Below are 17,774 nucleotides of genomic sequence, written 5' to 3' on the forward strand. Positions count from 1 at the left end.
TGTTTTCCACATACCAGAAAATAAATATAACTATGCAATCATAGAAGAAATGAACCAACCACAGTAAATGTTAAAATAAAAAATCATAAGTGTGCATGAAAATACTGAACTTAAATAATACAGAAGACTCATGATAAGCAACTTATTTGCTACACACCAAAACATAATTTGCATAAACATAGATTTGTCAACAATATCTCAAACCATACACATAAATCCATAGAGTTATTACACTCAAATAAAACATAGTATTAAGTTTTACAATCCAACATAAAGTAGCAAAAACAAAGATGAGCATCACAAAAAGGAACTCAATTCATCTTCACCACCCTCACTGTCACGATCACCCTTACCATCATCCTTACTATCTGAAGATCCCGATCCATCAGCAGTGCCCCTATCAGAATCAGAACTAGAGGAGTGATCTGGAATGTTTAGAGACTGACGCTGATATGAAAGAATTTTCCTAACATCCCTTTGAATAGATGAGACCTGAATCTCAAGACGGTCTAGACGATCACAAACATCAGAGGCGGATGAGGAGGAAACTCTAGACTGAGAACGAGAGGATGATGATGGAATGGAGTCAAGAGCTAACTGCATTCTAGAAAGAGAGACCTTATCAAAGAAATCTCTCTTGGATTCAACCTTAGGTTCATTTGTAAGATCAATATTGAAATGTTTGAAGACTTAGGTTCATTTGTAAGATCAACATTGAAATGTTTGAAGATGTGGGTGAGAAACGATCCAAAAGGAAGAAACTTGGTATGCTTAGAGGCCATGTTATTGATAAAGACAGTAGCCCAATCCACTTTAATTTGGGCAAAAATAGCATAAACAGCATTGATCTTGTCAGAGGCAAAATGATCAAAGCTACCAGTTTTGGGAATTAAATTCTGAGCAACAATTTTGGCAATGAGTCTTGCATTAGGATTAAGAGAATTGTTGTTCATGGGGTAAGTGCAATCAGGTTTGAACAAGAGTGGGTTAATATCAGGATTGCTAACATCAACAGACATGAGACTAACATCACTTGTTGGGATATTAAGAATCTCAGCAAGTTCATTAGCAGAAAAGGCAATTTCAGCATTTTTAACTGATGATGTAATGGTTAGACTACCATCAGCAGAAGATATTGTGGACAGATTGGCATAAAACAGATAAACTAAAAAGGGATAATAAGGAACTTTAAGCTTCTCATCAAACAATCTATCTAACCCCACGTTATGAAGGACAGATTCAGTGTTATACATAAACAACTCAGGGTATTTGATATATCTTGTAGGAATAATTTTTAATTTACATAATTCTCGATATTTCCTAACAAGAGACTTGAAAAGCAAATAATCCTCATAGTGAGAGGCTTTAGGGGTTGAGAAACTAGCTTCAGTTCTTGATCTCTTTTTGGAGGGTTTTGGAGGCATGATAAGATAGGTTTTAGAAGGGATTTAAAAAAAAATTATCAAGAACCTGTAAGCAAAAACACAAACAGTGTATACCCAATTAACCAACCGCCCAAAAAGAGAAACCCTAGATCAGAAAATAAGATTTAGAACTTTGAAAACATGAGATAAATAAGAAGTTACCCACAAAATACTGATGGGAGCTGATCCAAAGTACCAGCGGTTGAAACAAAGGGGACGACCGAAAACTGAAACCCTAGTTCTTAATTTCACGATGGGAGAGAATAACGAAGGGTCGGGTGTTTTGAGAGAGTGGGGTAACGGCTGGGATTGAGTGAGAAATAGATCAAGGGTGATGTTGAGTTCGGGTTCAAAGAAAGTGTCCAAAAACCAAAACCGAAACCCAAAAAAATTCAAAGCTGCTGCAGCAAAATTATATCGGTCGACCGACTCGGTCGACCGAATCGATTACAGAAACATAGTCGGTCGACCGGGTCGGTCGACCGCGAGAAATCAACTAGTATATGATGTTTAAAAAAATGATTTTGAGATATTTTTGGCTATGGCCTTTTGGAAAATTTGTTTTATAGAAAATTAAAAGTTTGATAAAATATAAATGAGTGTTTTAAATTATATAAAATTATATAATTGATTTATTATGGTACAAGGAGTATAATTCCTCATTAAAAGCTTAAAACATAATTATTTAAAGTAAAACAAATCAAGCCATAAAATATTTTATAGTATGCCAGATGTTTTACATAAATGATTTTGTCCAAGGAAAATTTATAAATGGTTTATTTTAATAAAAGAGTGTAATTTGTCATTAAAATTCAAAGATCAAATATTCAAAAACAATGACAAAAACCAAAACAACGTAAACACAAAGATAATATAAAAATCATTTTGGTACCCAAATCATTTTGGTACCACTAGAACTTGGGACATGACCCCTATCATTTAAATCCAAGGCCCTAGGGTTATGAACCCACTTAGGCGTATTTTGTGCACCGATACGGTCAAAGCAAAAATTGTAAACATGACCCATACGATTGCAATTTGTGCAATGTAGAGGTTGGAAAGGTTTACGTTGACCGAAATGGAATGCACGTTGTTCATTTGCAAAAATAGATTTTCCTTTGTAATTATTTTGCAAACGAGACTTTCTTTTCAAATCAAAACAAAACATGGTCAAATGACCGAAACGACCACAATAATCACATTTGTACACGTGAGCATGTTTATGATCTCTACTATGTGTGTGTACATGAGTATGTGATGATGAAGCTTGATGGGATGCACAATCATGAATAAGTTTATCAACCTTTGGTGCATTGTGACAAAATTTAGCTATATGGCCTTTAAGACCGCAAGAAGAACATTTTTGAATTTTGTCATACATGCGTGCATAGTGAATGGGTTTCTTGGAAGAGTTTACATTCAACTTTGCACACAAATCCATAAGCTTTTTGTTATTAGCAATACAAGAGCTAAGTGTTGAATCTAAGGTAGATATACGTTCTTTCATGAGATTCAACTCATCATCATATATGCAAGCATTGCTACTAGAAGTGAGATAATCAAGATCTTTCATCATAGATTTAATCTTATCTACTTCTAACTTGGTATTTTGTTTCTCATGAAGCAACCTATCATTTTCAATTTTTAATTTTTCATTGCATTCCTTAAGAACTATATTTTCATTTGCAATGAAAACAAGCTTGTTTGCTAAGGTCTCATGAGAAGATCTTAAATTAGCATACTTATTCTTTATATTGATATAGCTATCATGCAATTTTTCAAACTCAAGAGCAAGTTCATCAAAAGTAATGATATCATCGTTATCGAGTTCGCATACCTCACTAGGATTATCTCCTAGTGGAGTTGTACATGGGGATGAGACTTCTTTAGGGTATAAAGTGCGATTTTCCAACGCTTGTTGAATAGCCTCAATATCCCCTTGATGTGCTTCAATGAATTTCCATAAAGAGTAAGCACTATCAAAAAGAGCAAACTTGTTAGAGAATGATGAGTGAAAGGCATCAATCAAATATTGTAACAAAAATTTGTTCATATTAAACAATCTCTTATCATTCTCACTCCATTTGGATTTTTCCGAAATGGGAACAACATAGCTATTCTCAATAATTTCCCACAAATCAAATTGATTAGATTGAACGAAAAGTTTGAATCTAATACGCCATTGAGCATAGGGAAAAATATCCAAACGAGGAGCAATATCCATAGCATATCCTAAGCAAGATAAATCATTCATATCTATAATGATGAAATGCAAGAAACACAATATAATTAAAGTTAGATTAGCACAAATACAATAACTTGGATCTTTAACTCAAGGCGGTTAGTCCTTAAATCAAAGAGCACCAAGCTCTGATACCAATTGTTAGACCCTAGAGGGGGGGTGATTAGGGTCTTATGCTAATCTAATCCGATTTAATGCCAATTAAAACTAATTAATAAGTTATCCTAGCAAGTATAAAATACAACAAGATATGTAAGCTAGGATAAGCAATATGAACAAGTGAATATATCCTATCAATGAGATATTACAAATATATGAGCAAGGATATATGAACTAACACAAGGGTAAAATAAACAATCTACACAAGTGATAGGGTAATATGATGAGCAATACACAAAGGCGATATAAGATATGAAAACAAGAATAAGAACGCCAATGCAATCACAAACAAAACGATATGTTTACGAGGTTCGGTCCCCACGACCTACGTCCCCGCTCCTCACCTCGAGGAGATCTCCACTATCACAACCGGGTTTTCTACGTTCACCCGAACAACGTTTACACCTCACAATACAATCACTATGTAATCACACCTCACACACTAAGTGTTGGTCCTAGCCCGTGTCCTCCTCCTCAAGTGCTCGGTTACAACCTCTCCCTAGGCACGTCAACCGACGCCACTCCTCTTGGATTCGACCCCGTCTCTCACCACACACTTCTCTCGGTGTACAAGTGTATTACAAGTGAATCCTCACAATAAGCACAATATAAATCAAATGATTTGTTCTCTAAACAAGGTGAGAACTCAATTAAGCACAACTCTAAGTCACTAATCTCACAACCCAAAATTATACTATGAATGTAAATACAATAAGCTCAAAAGGTTGTGTGTGAACAAAGAGTATCAATAAAACAATTAAACTCAATATATAAATCTAGCTTATGGAAATTAAGATCAAAACAATAAATAGCTAGAATTGAGTTTAAGGAAAACTTCTCTATAGATCAAGAGTGAGAGAGAGATGAGTTGAATGCCCAAACACCAAAGGATGATCTCCTCTTTGCTCTTGTGAAATTTGCTTCACAAACTAAACTCAAACAAACTCTTAAACTCTTTTAAACAAAACTTAAACCCTTGATTAAAAACTTTCTTAAACTTGTTTTAAAACTCTCTTGGCTAACTTGAAAAGACATCAGCAATGGGGTATATATACCCACTAGAAATCTCAGCAAAACCCCCAAAACAAAATGACCAAAAACCCCAGCAAACAGCTCAGAGAAAGAGCCGTTAAAAAGCAACGGCTATATTGTCGGTCGACCGAAAATTCCGTCGGTCGACCGATGAGAGCCAAAACACGAAGAAAACTTTCTGGACTAACGTCGGTCGACCGGAAATTCTGTCGGTCGACCGATTTGAGCTCTCGGTCGACCGGACCGGTCGACCGATGACTCTCTGGAAAAATACTGACGAATGGTCACTAGACCGGTCGACCGTACCGGTCGACCGAAAACTGACATTCTAGAAAAATCGGTTTTAGAGCTGATTTTAAAACCCTGTTTAAAAATATCAAATAAATTCAGAAAAATGTAAAACTTTGGGGAATGATTGTAGACATGATAATAAACATGCTACAATGACTGGCTATCAAAAAGGACTTCCCAAAAGAAAAATATCATCATTTTACAAACTAGTTCAAAAACATGAAAACCTAAAAATTGATATTTTGATATTTTGACTTAAACAACATTTTGAAACTTTATGAAATGATTGTATAGACTTGAAAAAAGATATAACATGTTGTTATGAAGTCTATAATCTAGAAATACAATATTTTCATAAATTTGCATATTCTATGCAATATATTCAAAACACTAAATATGATTTCATTAAATATAAGCTTGTTAAAGGTGAAATCATATATAGGCATATAAACATGAAACAAAATAGTATTTTCCAATTCTATTCATTTGTTTCATAGTAAAACTTGAAAACTATCAAACCAAAACATATATGTATATATATAACTATATATATACAAAAACCAAAACGTGTATGTGTGTATATGATTGAGCTTAAAGTACTAACACACATAATATAAATTCCTAAACTAAATTACCCAAGCAATCTTGATCTTCAACGAAGCTCTATCTTGGTAATCTTGCGGATGAAGCTTTAACTTGGATCTTGAACTTTGAATAGCAAGGCTTCACCGACATTCCGCCAACCTCCTTTGGATATGATCGTTGAAGCTCTATTCCATCCATCCTCCAACAACGTTGTTTGTCTACAAAACATAGGAATGCACAAACACTAGACAAACAACATTAGTAATAAATTGTTTGTTAAACATCATCAAAACAAGAAGGCCAACAATCTCCCCCTTTTTGATGATGACAAACAATTTACAAAAAGGAATATATGCATGAAGGAAATGAACATATACAAGATAATAACTCACATGCATATAAACAAACAAGATAGATATACTCACAATATTTCTCCCCCTTTGACAACATCAAAAAGGGGACAAAAGAATTAAGAGAGCGAAAGCTCCCCCTACAAATAAGCATGGGTGAGTATGAAGCAAGTATAGGGATTGCTCCCCCTATCAAAATGCCATATGTAATATATGCAATGAATATCATGGAAAACATATGTGAGCAAGCATAACCGCTGTCCAACGCAGCTTATCAACCGCTGCCCAACGCAGCTTATCAACCGCTGCCCAACGCAGCTTATCAACCGCTGCCCAACGCAGCTTATCAACCGCTGCCCAACGCAGCTTATCAACCGCTGCCCAACGCAGCTTATCAACCGCTGCCCAACGCAGCTTATCAACCGCTGCCCAACGCAGCTTATCAACCGCTGCCCAACGCAGCTTATCAACCGCTGCCCAACGCAGCTTATCAACCGCTGCCCAACGCAGCTTATCAACCGCTGCCCAACGCAGCTTATCAACCGCTGCCGACGCAACTCATCCATCACTGCCCAACGCAGCCCGTCAGTCGCTGCCAAACGCAGCTCAATCACCGCCAGAACGCAGGTCAAGGTTCTGACTCATTCAAACGTGATCGTAACAACTTCGAAGCTGTTCTTCACCCACGATTTGAGGAGTGGCTTTAGTGGGTTGTTACACCCGACTAATGGGGTAACTAAACCCCCATTTAGGCGCGGATTATGGGGGCAGTTACACCCCTAATCCCCCTATAAATAGCAACAAACTCAACAGAGTAAAAGATCTCTTTTTTGGATTGGGGGAGATCGGATTTTTGATAATCAGATCAAGAGAGATTTCTTTTCATTAATCGGAGGGGGATCTTTCGAGCAAATCTTCCAGAATCAGAAAAAGGAGGATTGACTCCTTACACAGTCTGGGAAATCAACAAAGGGAGGAGCTCTAAACCGTCGATATTTGGCTTATTAACCGAATTATTTTCGGTTCCAACAACTCTATCATTAGAGTTTGTTACTTGTTCTGAATCACAAAACTCGACAAGAGTTATCAACCGGCCAAGACAGTTGTTCCAGTGAAGTATAGATATTCGGATCGTCAACGAGAAGCAAACTCGACGCAAGCATTCGAGGGAGGCATCTCATCGCTACCGTGAAGAACCCAGAATTAAACAAAGGGGAGAATCCAGATCATTCTCTTCTCTTTTGTAATCAGGAATTCAAATTGTAATCGAGAATTGAGAGAGTTGTAATCATTCTTTTTCTAAGCAGTTAGAGAGAATAAAATCAAACGCAATTCTTTCCGTATATTCTTTTTATTACAAAATTTCCCACAAACAGCCACATACATCACAACAAAATTGTGTTGCTGAAAGAAGAAATAGAACATTACTAAATATAGTTAGATGCATGTTGTTACATTCGGATCTCCCAAAATTTTTTGGGGAGAAACATGGTTGGCTGCAAACTATATTTTGAATAGAATTCCCACCAAGTTAATTGTATCTACACCTTATGAGTTATAGAACGAGAGAATATCTAATCTGAGTCATCCCAGAAAATAGGGATCTATGGCTCATGCTCTCATTCCCCTACCAACTTAGAGATAAGTTGGTGTAGATCCATAAATATTCAGAAAAGTTAAAAAGTTATAAGTTCTACAACAACAAAAATGGGTCACAACAGAGATGATACATTTCTAGAGAATGTAGAGGAAGAGGAACAAGTTCAAGAGGAAATAGAACCTCTAACAATAATAGATGATGATTATTACAGTGTTGTTCCCACTAATGATCCGGATATTATGAATGAAACCTAACCTTGAAAATGATAAAATGCTTATGTAAAATAATGTATCTCATGGTCTGGTTGTAGGTAACAAAAGCCAAAGAACACAACCTTCATAAAAGTACAACCAAATATAGAAAATTTTGGAAGTTAGTATTTAAAACTGCAAGGTGGAATATCCAATTTGGAAGATTTCGGGATAAAATTAACAAATATATCAAGAAAAATTTGCAAATATGGTAATTTTTTAAGCGTATATGCAAAAAAAAACAAATATTACTAATGAACAATCAACCGATGCGACCTTGGCGGATCCCATCTGGACAAAATGTGAAGTCCGCTAAGGGATTGTTTGGTTGTTGTTGATAAAATTGTGTATTTATGACACAACTAGGAAAGTTGTTGTCCACCTCATCAATTTCAATTGTATACTTTTCTTTATTTGTTTTTTATTCCATTAGAATCATAAATTGCTTGTTTGGTTTGCAAATATAACTTTAATTGTTTATTTGGAAAGTGTAAAAAGTGGTCCCTACTCAAATGATCATATTAGTTGGAATTATTTTTTATTATTTTTTTCTGACTTCAATGTCAGCTTTCTACTAAAATCATGTCCCGCTCCATTTCATTCGAAGAAGAAAGAAACCCATCGGAATTAACTCTCATATCTAACATGCGTGAGAATTCTCCTGGAGGTTTGAATATTTGGCACGGATTATGTGGTAACTTTTCAATAAACAATTCTACCGTTTGTTGCGACTTGCCCAATTTAAACATAATACTCATATGATAATCGTTCGAGATCTCCACTGCGGATGTTCTATCAATAGCTATGGGCCAATTGCATATAATTTTCAGTCGGTATTCTCGTGGGTCAATTTCCGTAACTCGGTGTAATTCCATAACCAAGTCGTAGTAACTATATGATTCCGAGATCATTAATGGCGTCGTTACCCCTCCGACGTACATTGGCATATTATTCATCCCATAATTAATTTGCCCACCATAAGAACAAACAATAAACATCATATTGTTCAACCTATTCAAAAGAAAATTATATCATTTAAATATAAAAAATTAAATTAATATGCAAATAATCTCACATAATTTCAACCAAAAACCCTAATTCCCAAATTGTAAATCCTAAACCCTAAAATTGAACAATTGAACATTATATGCCCTAAAAGTTAATTACATCGATAATAATCATCATACAAACGAATTTCACAGATAAATCTAGCCCACGAAATTCATTTATGAATGAAAACCCTAGCAAATTATTTTTAAGAAAAAAATCCTACATTTCTACAAGTTAAAAGAGGAGAGGAGTAGAAGAAATTACCAATATACGTTTAAGATAACTTTTGATTTGAAGTTCCGCCGAAGAAACGAGCTCAAAATTGAGATCTGAAGCTGGTTTTGGGAGAACAGACGGAAGAGAGAGAAGAGAGAGGCGGAGAAATGAGATGGGATCGGGGAAAGGGGGTTCCGGTGGCTTTTATACGGTGGTGGGGACCGAGAATAAGTAGTCGGGTTTCCCAAACCCGACTACTTTCGGGGTTGGCCCCCGACCAATTAAAAATGAGCTTCGAAATGGTCGGGGTTCCCAACCCCGACCATTTCGTCCCTGGCTAACCCAGCGCTGGCTGGGCTCTGCTAAATGGTCGGGGTTGGGAACCCCGACCATTTCGAAATAGGTCTCTTACGAAATGGTCGGGGTTCCCAACCCCGACCATTTAGCAGAGCCCAGCCAGCGCTGGGTTAGCCAGGGACGAAATGTTCGGGGTTGGGAACCCCGACCATTTAAAAGGATACACAGTCGATTTTGATAATAAAAAATTAAAATCAGGCTACAGTGAAAATTTGTTCTTTTCTATAAAGATGGTTTTTAAAAATATTTTTTTATGAATAATCTGATTGATCAAGATCAGATTTACCGTTCATAAGAGCTTTTTGAGTGTCCTCCTTTAGTAAATAAGAAGTAGATTAAGCCTTGTTTTTTTGTAATTTTCCAACCAAAACCGTCCAGATACTATGATTGGTGCATTATCTCTAGACAGCAGCATCACAATTTCTATCAATCAATCATCAGAGCAAAACGCTTGCAAATAACTTGGGTATTTTACACAACAAACTAGAGAAAAGATATAGAATCAGATTCAGAAAAAAAAAAAAATTCCTCCACTTCAGAACAATTAATTAATTACAATGCACATAACAAACACAAAAACTACCCAACATCCGTCAACCAAATTCATAATAAAAGAAACAAAAGAACAAAAAAATAAATGAAGTGACACAACAACGGAGCTATTATCTTCATCATCAGCCGGTTACACCAACAGAAGCATCAAGACTGAAGGTTGCAAAATCCAACATCAAGCATTAGGGACGAAGAAAGAACTCCCAACTTGCATGAGATGAACTTATTCAGTCGGTATTGCTGGTGTTTCTATAATTTCTGGCACTGCTGGAGTTCCTATTACTGCCGGTGTTGCTGATGTTGCTACTGTTTCTAGCGTCAGTGGCATTGGTGGTTCTGGTGCCAGTACTGGTAGTGGTGGTGGCGGTGAAGCCAAGGCGAGATTTAGAATGAAGCCAACCAGCAAACCGATTAGTCCAACAAAAGCAGCAAAGGTCAATGAAAAGCCTGCATCGCCCTTTCGGTTTCTGCGTCTCTTCAACATTTCCTGAGTTATTTCAAGACAATGTGTCATAAGAAAGACTGACGAGAGAAACAGCTGTTTTAAAAAATAAAGTTCGTTTGAACATATGAGATATAGGGGTTATTGGATATAAGTTGTCACCTCATTTAATAAAATGAGCTATCAAGAGATAAGAGAGGTGAGGCCCACATGACTCATCGGGATTAACCTCAACACTAGTCTTTCTCTTGGCAGCTCATTCAGTACACCATAAACTATACCCATTTTTTCCCTAAGATATAAGATTTTGACATGATTATAGTAATTGGCACTTAATCAAAGATATGGATAAGAAAAGGAAGCACAAGGGTTAAGAATTTCCTACAGCACTTAAATTAAAACAGTAGTTAACAAGGCGTGAGAAGTAAAAGTCACGTACAAGTTCTCGCAGTAGTACTTTATTCTGTTGTAGGGTAGAATCCCTCTCCTCTTTCAGCCGTTGTACAGTTTGCATCTGCATTGCAGTTACTAGGTAGTTAGATAAATACTGAAGGAATTTCAAGCGAAACCAAGGTGACCACATAAAGGTGTATTATGAAAATATGAGGTAGTATCTAAGTCATAAAATTATAAAGTAACACTTCAACGTGAAAAGGAAGCATACTCTTTTTCGGACATATTCCACAGTTTCAAATAAGGAAGATTTCTAACTAGGGGAAATATGCCTAAATACCCCCTACGAGACAATATTGGCACTTGGTAGAACCAAAACGACAAGTACAAAAATTTCAGAAGACCAGGAAGAAAATTGATATCTGACGAATAATAACCTCTGTATAACTCCCAATTTCATTCAACTGTAGATCTCGTACCGGTATATTTGACGAAGTTTTAGATCTATGTAATGGAAAGCAAACATACATTAGATTGTTTCATTGGTTTATAACTAAACATATGATAATGAACCGGGAGGATGGTAAGTTATTAGGAGCTTTGTTCCATATTGGATATTCACATTACAAATATTAGGCACTTCTTCACTAAATAAACAAAACTTCCTCATCAATTAGACTAGAATGAGGCTGGGTCTGTGAGAATTTGACCATGAAATAGGTTGACTACTAAGGCCATGCTATATGACTGTTATGAAAATGAAGTTCAAAACCACCCGATGTATACACTTGTAGATACAATTTAAAACAATTTCTGTTTAGGATATGTAATAAGTTTAAATCCATTATGACCCCAAATAATCGAAGTGGAACTTCGATGCTTTATTAAAGTTAATAAGTCCAAATGACTATCATTCTTAATTTTATTTTTAGTATATAAGACCCTAATCTACAGCTAGTATGACCCTAATCTAAAGTAATAATGATTACTATACTATCAAAATGTCATTCATTAAACTCTTAGGTTCATCTCCCAAAGCATGTCTGGACTCATGGTAGTCCAAAGGATTTTGCATAAAAAGTCCACCCATGTCACTCTAACAAATTAGGAATAGTGAAATTGTGAGAGCAAGGGCAAAGGGGATGAAGAAGATATATGGAACTTAGTGGTACATAAGTATGGCTAGCATCCAAACTGTGAAGTGGGACAGGTTGATGACACAAGCTTAAACTGCTACATGTTACAAGATATGTATTCTATATTGTAAATGACTATACGTTAAGACTGGACATATATTCTACAATTTGGCACTAAGCCAAAAATGTCGGATGTGAAGCTAACAACTCCTAGAAGGTCGAATAAAAGTTCTCAATAAGGGGTTGTTCTTTTGTTCAACCTCACGCAAAGGCCTTAAATGAGGATACTTGCGAGTTTCTTTTCAAAAATCTCATTCTGTTGAAACTTCCTGCCATTTTTGTTATTTAAATAGTTATATTTAGGATACGACACTATTTGAGTGCATTAATACGACAAGTCTTCAAAATCCAGGACATTTTCAGCTTGTTATGTCAGGGAAATGATAATTAATTAATTATAGAGGTTTATTTCAAGGTTGAGATTGCCGACAAGAATAATATAACTTAGGTTCTCTTGATGTTGGAACTCAAGTAACAACGTCCGAATTGCTTCACTCCCTACAAAATGATTTCTTGTTGATACTTATTATATGGAACTAAAAGGTTACTGTTTAGTACAGTCATGTCTAGAAGAGGCAATTGGGTTACTGTGCAACCATTCATAGCTGAACCAAACTCCGCTAGCTTAATTAATTGGTCAATTTTTGTACTCAAAAACATCTTAAGAAACTAAAGACATATTCCATCTCAACTCAAGCTAGCCTACCACTGATGAGATGGTACAACTCTTAAAAGGTTTCAAGTAGTTCACTTGGGCAGATTTTTTCACAAGATCCCTATATCTGCAGAAAGTCTCCCAAACATCATGAGGACCACCACAGATTTTTCTTGAGGTTAAAAAAATGCTGAATATTTTCCCAACAAGTTTAATCAATGAAATCCTTGAACTCCAAACTTGAAATACTTGGATTAAATAAAACCAAAGTTAAGTCTAGAAGTTTAGAAAGTAAGCTCTCCCTTCACCACAGTTGAAATCAACTTCAACCATTTTATCTTTCTAGCCTTGACGTTTCTTTAATGACTACTCATAAAGATGTGGAAGCTCTAACATATCTTCCCAAAGGTGTTCCCATGGACTAATTTTTTTTAGGTCAAAAGGTCATGGAAGTTACAGGAAGACAGAACTGAAAGCCTCCACATATTTAACAGGATTTTGATATTGAAACTGAATAATTTTTTTGGCAATCATTTTCAAATTGGCAAGTATCTTCAAAGGATGAAAAGGAATCTCTTACTAGGCTAAACTGTGACTTAACAATAGCACTATTTTTGTTACAACGCTTGAAATTTGACCTTAAATTATTAACCATATACCACAATATTGGATGAGCTCTCCCTCATTAAATGCCACCAAGGACTTCCTCGTGACTTAATAACTTGGACCACCATGGATAACTACCGCAACATAAGGGGGGGTTATTGGTTGGGATATTTTGGGGGATAATGGGATAATTTTGGGGATTTTATTTCAAAGTGTTATTCATTGGGACAATGGAACAAGGATAATACCTTTTTGTGTTATTGGTTTTTTGGAACACTAGTGAGACAATTACACCACTTGGGATAAAATTACCTCACTCATATACAAAAATTTTGTCCTAATAGTAAAAATTTACCCCATCCTCCATATTGGAACAATGTTGTTCCACTTTGAAGGCAATTGGGATAATTTAAAATATTTTTGTATTACTTAATTAATACATGCTAATTATATTATAAATATATGACATGATATATAAAATATAACATATATTAATAATATTATATAATGGTAATTATAGTATAACGTATTTATTATAATATTACATAATATTTTAATATTATATAATAACATATATTAATAATATTATATAATAACATATATTAATATTTTAATAACATATATATAATATTTTAATAACCCCCCCTAAGAGAAGTTTGTCATTTAAGAGTTGTACTTGTAACCTGTAATTTCATAAGTTCGGGATTGCTGTTCAGATTTAATTCAAAGAGGGAAGTGACCCGTTCTCATGTATTCAAAGAATCAGAATAGACAAACTTCGCAAAATGCGTCAATCGTTAAGGAATCTAGCGGTAAACTTGCATAAAAGCTTTACTTTTCATGTTTAACTGCAGTTGCCAGTATGCTTTCAACTCTCATCAAATGTTGAAGTCTGGTATTCCTGGTAGAAAGGAAGTGCTGAAAAATGCATAACTCTCCTTCCGCTCTCCCTTCTCAATTTGGGGCTGTATTTTTACTTACCAAATCTGTTTTAATAATAAAGGAGTAAACAAAAGACATATATGCAGCATTATGTTGCAGATATAACATTAGTTATTTACATAATATTTTAATATTATATAATAACATATATTAATAATATTATATAATAACATATATTAATATTTTAATAACATATATATAATATTTTAATAACCCCCCCTAAGAGAAGTTTGTCATTTAAGAGTTGTACTTGTAACCTGTAATTTCATAAGTTCGGGATTGCTGTTCAGATTTAATTCAAAGAGGGAAGTGACCCGTTCTCATGTATTCAAAGAATCAGAATAGACAAACTTCGCAAAATGCGTCAATCGTTAAGGAATCTAGCGGTAAACTTGCATAAAAGCTTTACTTTTCATGTTTAACTGCAGTTGCCAGTATGCTTTCAACTCTCATCAAATGTTGAAGTCTGGTATTCCTGGTAGAAAGGAAGTGCTGAAAAATGCATAACTCTCCTTCCGCTCTCCCTTCTCAATTTGGGGCTGTATTTTTACTTACCAAATCTGTTTTAATAATAAAGGAGTAAACAAAAGACATATATGCAGCATTATGTTGCAGATATAACATTAGTTATCTGACTCATAAATATATTCTTGCTAGCTACCTGTTGAACTCATGGACCACGATTTCATAGAGAAACTCCATCGAGATAGCTATTTGGCCCAATTCTAAGACAATTCTCAAAAGATTAATCCATTAATTTTACAAGATGAAGTTGCCAGGCTTACTGATAACAACATCTTCATATCATTGATCATGAAATACCAACTTACTGATGCCTTTCATTTCATAAGTTCTTTCAAATGTTCACATACTCAAGACAAAACAGATTCCCTAACAACATTCATAATAGTACTAGCATAATTCAGGAAGTGCAAGTCAGAACCCATGACAAGAGAGGCAGACAGAGAGGAGTCCTTTCTGACCTCTATTTCCACTGATGGGAAACGACCGGTTAATTAGTTGTCCTAAGCTAGATGAAGAATTCTAGAAATAAAAAAGTATTTCTAGTGGTTTAACTTGGAAGTTATGGAATAAACAAGACTTGGAGAATCAGATACTTTACAAGGAGAGTCTAAAGGGAAGGATACTAATAGGATGGAATAAAGGTAATCAATCAATTAGAAATAGATATAAGCAACTTCACCTTAAAATTTAAATACCACAAGAAAAAGAAAGGAACCTGTATCTGAAAAAAGGGATATATAAAACTGAGAGGAACAGTAACATCGAACATACCTCTTCTGCACTGAGTCTCCTGCTCAGTCCTGAATCCCCATCAGCACCAGACTGTGATGGAATCGTGTAAATAACCCTAAGCTTGCATTCCTCAATAACTTTATTCCCATCTTTATTAAACTACACATAAAATGGAGGAGAACTTTGTCAAATTAACTAAAATCATGAAGCATATCACTATATCACAACAATTCAATAAAGTCTCACTGTATCCTGAGGGATCTCATCAATGTCAGTGCTCGGAGGAACTTTTGTGCTTTGAAGAAGGAACTTATCCTTGCACTGCATATCAGAAGGATACTCCTTTTGTGCTTGCAGAGTAACTAGAGATCAAGGTAAGATATACAAATAAATCAAAATTTCAATAATAATTTCAAATGGTGGTGAATAATAAAGTCTGAGGAAACCTGTTATGGTGCATGAGTCCCATGGTTGTACTACACTTGTGTTTGGTCGTACAAAATACTTCCTTGGTGAAGTTGTTTTGACCTGGCAAATTGCACAACAGCCAAATTTTTAGTACAAGTTGTAACTATATATTCAAAACTACATAAAACAAACCAAATTATTGGTTGAATGTCATTTTATATTGATGGACATAATTCAAAAGCATGAGAGGATTTATCTCTACTGTAGAGAAATCAACATTCTGAATTGTTACATAAGTGGCTGAAGCATATTCCACAAAAAAAAGGCAATTTTGGGTGACCCCATCTTAAATGACGAAAAGTGCAGAAAACTTAATTTGTAGATACATTACTATAGCCACAAAATATATTGTCCGATTTAAAATATATATATTGTCCGATTTAAAATATATATATATTGTCCTCTTAATGCAAGTATTACCCTTATAAATGCATTACATTAAATCATCAAATTGCAAATTCCTCTGTGGAACATTTGAAAATTCTACTTCCACCCATTTCATTTTGGGGATTTTTTTTCAACCATATTTGCAAATTTACATCCCAAACCTAGATATTTGCTAACTTACTTGCCAATTCTACCACATTGCATTACAAAAAGCCACAAGAGTTATATTAAGGAATGCTCGTAGGCTATTCCTATTTTTTATGTTAATTGTTTACCTGAAATTTCCCCCTTCCAACTGTTCAGAAACCAACGACAATGACGTTAAATTAGCAAAGGACTAGATTATTTGTTGTTGTTGTTTTTTTAAGGTGTTAATTGCAAATATATATGATATATAGTTAGAAAGATGAAATCTTTATGTACCTTGAAGGCAACATGGTGCTCGGTGTTATTAACAACCTTGAGGTTACAATAAGAAGGCTTGTCCAGCTCAACTGAAATCAACAACAAAAATCAATCAAAATCGTAACTTTTAAACAAAAAATTCAGAAAAATTAGAAACTGGGATGAAATTTTTACTCACATTCAAAATTGAGCTCTTCAGGGTGAACAGAAATCAATGGGCTGCCAGGTTTCATCGTTGCTGCCGAAGAGTCCAAACCCTACATCAACAGAGAAATGACAAGAGAAAAGATGAAGAAATAACCAAAATTGAGATCAAATGAGACAGAGAAAAAGATGAGATCTTTTTTGCTGCAGAGGGAAGGGCGTCGACAGTACCGGCGAGAGTGCCACGTGGCGGAGAGTCCGATATAGGCGCCACGAAATTTTAGAGAGAGAGAAGGAGAAATTCTAGAGAGAGAATTTTAGAGAGAATTGGGATCGGCTCTTCGTTGAGTTGAGGGCGACAACGACGGAGCAGCGCTGGTTAATTTTTGGGCGTAAAAATTTTTATCAGGTTTTATGTCTGTTTCTGTGAAAAGGAAAAAAAATGAGAGTGATTTTTGGCAATAAAGGACAGGTTCTTTGTGAATTTGCATATATTGTCGATGCTCAAAGGAAGGCAAATTACAAGTAAAACACTTTTAGGGTCTGTTTGGATTTTGTAGGGGGTGAAGGAAAGTTAAGGGAAACTGAGAGAAGGGAAGGGAAGGGAGTTCCCTTCCCCTTGGTTACACCCCAATTTGAGGGGTAACAAATTTTATACTATTAGGGGGTGAACCAAGGGGAACTAGGGTGAATTAACTTCACCTCCTAAGTGTTCCCAAACAAGGTGAATGGAAGTGAATGGTTCCCCTAACTTCCCTTCACCCTCATTC

The 17,774-nt window shown here is 35.3% G+C and overlaps 1 protein-coding gene across 1 annotated transcript; it reads right to left on the bottom strand.

Moving 5' to 3' along the window:
* On the bottom strand, window positions 9,995-17,397 carry LOC109839301 (vesicle-associated protein 2-1). Its single transcript, XM_020407730.1, has 8 exons — window positions 17,236-17,397; window positions 17,039-17,117; window positions 16,879-16,949; window positions 16,047-16,128; window positions 15,847-15,962; window positions 15,640-15,759; window positions 10,991-11,065; window positions 9,995-10,596 (listed from the first exon to the last, which is right to left on the bottom strand). The coding sequence occupies exons 2-8, from the start codon at window positions 17,091-17,093 to the stop codon at window positions 10,333-10,335; spliced, it is 783 nt and encodes a 260-aa protein (XP_020263319.1). The 5' UTR covers window positions 17,094-17,117; window positions 17,236-17,397; the 3' UTR covers window positions 9,995-10,332.

This window comes from Asparagus officinalis, chromosome 4 (assembly GCF_001876935.1).
Source record: "Asparagus officinalis chromosome 4, Aspof.V1, whole genome shotgun sequence".
Taxonomy (NCBI): Eukaryota; Viridiplantae; Streptophyta; class Magnoliopsida; order Asparagales; family Asparagaceae; genus Asparagus; species Asparagus officinalis.